The sequence below is a fragment of the Austrofundulus limnaeus genome, unplaced genomic scaffold (genome assembly GCF_001266775.1).
Source record: "Austrofundulus limnaeus strain Quisiro unplaced genomic scaffold, Austrofundulus_limnaeus-1.0 Scaffold559, whole genome shotgun sequence".
In the NCBI taxonomy this organism is placed as follows: Eukaryota; Metazoa; Chordata; class Actinopteri; order Cyprinodontiformes; family Rivulidae; genus Austrofundulus; species Austrofundulus limnaeus.
This window is the reverse complement of record NW_013952961.1, coordinates 10,407-14,742: the sequence shown is the minus strand read 5'-3', so window position 1 is coordinate 14,742 and position 4,336 is coordinate 10,407. Positions and strand designations below refer to the sequence as shown.

The window sequence follows — 4,336 nt, the reverse complement described above, 5'->3', positions numbered from 1 at the left end:
CACACACACAAAACACCTTACATTCTGGTGTAGATTCTCAGGACATGGTGAATACAAACAAAACAAACAGAAAATAAAGAAAAAAATAAAGAAATAAGCTGGTGTTCTATTCCATACTTCATTGGTTGTATTGGATATTAGACCAAATAGGTTATTTACTGAGAACTGAAATTTTACAAAGCTAGTATTATGCACATAGAAACTAACGGCAACAAAGTACCATTCGCTGTGATGACTGAGATTTCTCCCTGTTATGAACCTTAGTGCTCCAAAGGAAACATCCAACATGTATTCAGAGCTAACAAAGGCCTCTACAAGGAATTACATTGAAAAATAGTAGAAAACCTCTAATGTACAACTGAAATAAAAAAAGAAAAAGCAAAAGCCATAAATAATCACTGAGTGTAGAATTTCTGTTTTCATGAACGATCACATGATATAATAGAAAGGCACATAAGTTAAAACACACACCCACATACAGACAGTTGAAGAATGGAGATCTGGACTTTTTTTCTTGGTTTGAGATTTGCAGTGAGTTTGTTGGAGCTGATGTCAGCTGTTGACTTGGGTGGTTCTGTAAATGGACTGAAACAAAACACTGAGCCTATAGCTGATCTGATTGGTGCTGGTGTCAGTACTGCGGCTTCATCTATGAAGTGTAACCTGCAGGGTTCAACTCGTTTACCTGCATCATCAGAGGATGGAGACATTGTCATTGGAGGTGTTTTTTCTATTCACCCCAAACTTGACACAGTGATTTATAACTACACCACCAAGCCTGAACCTCCAAGATGCACAGGGAGGTTAGTAGGAGGGAGAATAAAAGGAAAACATGGTAAAGGATGGGAGAGGATGTTAGATGTGTACATATGGAAACTGGGTGATTGGCTATGTAATTAATAATGTTTTTTTCTGTATATTTTTTCATCAGTGGCATCATTTTAGATGTATACGTCCTAGTCCTGTTGTGTTTTAAAACAGATATTTATTTTAGGAACAGTTTAATGAAAGACGAGAAAAAAAAACTGTTTACTATATGTTTAAAAATAGGTGTGTTTATATTTAAATTATTTTGAATATTGAGGTAAGCTTTAATTTTTGTTTGAAATCAGCTGATTTAAAGTTGTTTTAATTGGTTTAAAGAAGAGTGCCAAACTGAACTGTTTAGGGGGTTGGGGGTGTTCTGTTTGATTTCTTTCTTGTCTTTTAGTTTTCAAAATGAGGTTTTCTTATTTTTATTAATGTCAGGATTCTCCTGATTGGTTTTGTGCAGCTTGTATTCCCGAGGTTTGCGCTTCTCTCAAGCAATGATCTTTGCCATTGAGGAGATAAACAACAGCACTGAGCTGCTGCCAGGCATCAAACTTGGTTATCAGATATATGATTCCTGTGTCGCAGTTTCCTTGGCTGTGCATGCGGCTTTTCAGTTATTAAATGGCCAGGATCATATCTTTTACAAAGACAAAAATTGTTCCCAATCTGGTATGGTGATGGCTGTTATTGGGAACTCTGGATCCACACTATCTATCAGCATTTCACACATCATTGGGCCCTTCAATGTCCCTCTGGTAAGATATTTAGTATGCAAGAAAATTTCAAATTATATTCGAGGATTTTAAATTATTTTCTGTCACTTTTAAAGAGCTTTGTTGAAATGTTTTTTGAATTAGGTGAGCCCCCTTGCCACTTGTGCCTGCCTGTCAGATAAGCAGCAGTACCCAACATTTTTCAGAACAATTCCCAGTGATCAGTTCCAAGCTGACACTCTGGCCAAACTGGTGAAACACTTTGGTTGGACTTGGATCGGTGCTATCCGTTCTGACTCAGATTATGGAAATGATGGGATGGCATCTTTTTTGGATGCAGCGCAGAAAGAGGGGATCTGTGTGGAGTACTCTGAAGCTTTTTTTCGGACCGACCCTCGCAGCAAGATAAAGAAAATAGCCGGTGTTATCCGCAGGTTTCAGTCCTTTAATTTTTGTTTGTGTATTTTCTATTTATGGCAACCAATGTAGTGTAAACCTAAATTTTTTAAATTGAATCATGTAAAATAAAATGTACAAAGGATTTTTTTTTCTCCACAGTGTTTGAAATTGTTAAATTAATGCCCAGATACCGACTTTGATCTGTAGATTTTACAGTAGGTTTCACAAATGTGTGTGCTGTTGTTGAAAATCAGGTGTATTTTAAATCAGTCAGTGCATTCCATTTACTCCGCAGGTCAACATCAAGGGTTATTGTGGCTTTTGCAGCCTTTGGAGAAATGAGCGTCCTTTTGGAAGAGTTGTCTTTGGATCCCCCACCACCTCGTCAGTGGATAGGAAGTGAGGGCTGGATAACTGACCCACCATTGATGAGTTACAGTTTCTGTGCAGGAGCCATTGGAGTTACCATTCAGAAATCTGTCATCCCAGGTCTGAGAGACTTCCTGCTGGATCTCTCTCCCAGTGAAGTAGCTGCCTCTGCAGTGCTTACTGAGTTCTGGGAGGATGCATTCAACTGCAGCTTGAATAAAAGTAAGGAATTTTTTTATAGCAATAATAAAAACAAAACATTTTTTGTTGTTTTGTGCATTTTGTTTATTTATTTATTGTTTTATATTCTGCATTACTTTTGTTACCTGATTCATATCTAGATATTTAAAACTGAACAAAGACAGCATCTCAAATTGAATGTGTTTCAAAATCTAAATTAGTCAATAACAAAAGCAATAACATTTTTTTCCGTAGTGTGTAAAAGTAATAAATAACTATTATGTGATTTAACAATGAATCAACAATTTTATATTTAAACACAGTTAAGATTTTATCGCTGAGTGTTTTGGTATATGCAAAAAGCAGTGGAAAAAAACCCCACTGATAATTATTTATCTTTTTTTTTCTTTTCAAAAACAGAAGATAAAAGACTAAATGATGAATAATATTCACTATTTTTTTTTTGTTTGGTTTTGTTTTCTGGGGTAGGGGGCAGAGGTTTTAAACATTATTTATTTCAGTATAAATTTTTTCTTTGAGCAGTTCGTTTATTAATGCCTCGGTTTGTATTCCAAATCATACAGAAAAATTAAATCCAGGGGATTTATTATTAATATTATTGTTAATTTTAACTTTGACAAAACAATGTAATTCTGTTTTATCTCTTGTTAGATAACAATATCAACAAAAGAGCATGTGATGGAACTGAAGATATAAGGACACTTGAAAACCCGTACACTGACACATCTCAGTTAAGAATCACTAACATGGTGTACAAGGCTGTTTATGCTGTAGCTCATGCCATTCACAATGCAGTGTGTGAGGAAACAAATCTCATTGCTCAGTGTGACAAACACTTCAAACTAGAATCCAAGCAGGTCAGATAAAATGAAAAGGCATCAATAATTCTAAGATGTTTACAAAGTTTCAAAAATATTTAACCAACTTGAGTGTCTTATGTTATACCTGCCCAACATTTGATTATTTCTTTACTTCCCAGGTTTTTGCTGAACTGAAAAAAGTCAACTTTTCTCGCAATGGTTATCCTGTATCATTTGATGTTAACGGGGATCCAGTTGCTTTTTATGAGCTGGTAAACTGGCAGAAGAGTGAGAGTGGAGTTACTGAACTAGTAACTGTTGGATATTATGATGCATCACTGCCAAAAGGCCAGCAGTTTCAGATCAACAGGAACATAACCTGGATGGATGGTGGCACAAAAGTAAAGAACATACTGATGACAAATTAAAACATAAAAAGCAGCTGTAGAAAACTTTTTTTTCATAACTCTGTGACAGGTTCCACTATCAGTGTGCTCTGAACGTTGTCCTCCAGGAACCCATAAAGTGTTGCAGAAAGGAAAACCCATCTGCTGCTATGATTGTATACCATGTCCTGAAGGAGAGATCAGTAACATGACAGGTAATATTGTTAGTTTTTCATTCACATCTCATATTTTATTACTAAAATGTCCATTCTTGTTTTATTTCCTTAGATTCTCCAGATTGCTTCCCATGTTCCGAGGAATTCTGGTCTAATGTGAAAAGAGATGCTTGTTCGCCCAAACCTGTTGAGTTTCTGTCTTTTGATGAAGTCCTGGCAATCATCCTGGCTACATTTTCTGGTTTGGGCGTGTCTCTGGCCATCATAACAGCAGTTATTTTCTTTCGTCACAGAACATCTCCAGTTGTTAAAGCCAACAACTCTGAGCTGAGCTTCCTACTGCTATTTTCTCTGATTCTATGTTTCTTATGTTCATTAACTTTCATTGGAGCTCCCTCTGAGTGGTCCTGCATGCTGAGACACACAGCCTTTGGTATCATCTTTGTTCTCTGTATCTCCTGTGTTCTTGGCAAAACTAT

At 36.3% G+C, this 4,336-nt stretch overlaps 1 protein-coding gene across 1 annotated transcript; it reads left to right on the top strand.

Moving 5' to 3' along the window:
* Nucleotides 1–612: 612 nt before the first annotated feature.
* LOC106530794 (extracellular calcium-sensing receptor) lies at nucleotides 613–4,328 on the top strand (the record flags this gene model as incomplete). The annotated part of the gene is made up of 8 exons (XM_014026505.1): nucleotides 613–803; nucleotides 1,274–1,568; nucleotides 1,671–1,960; nucleotides 2,221–2,516; nucleotides 3,147–3,352; nucleotides 3,475–3,696; nucleotides 3,773–3,896; nucleotides 3,970–4,328. Coding segments are annotated over exons 1-8 (1,944 nt in total), but the record flags the coding sequence as incomplete, so codon positions are not given.
* Between the last annotated feature and the right edge of the window lie 8 nt (nucleotides 4,329–4,336).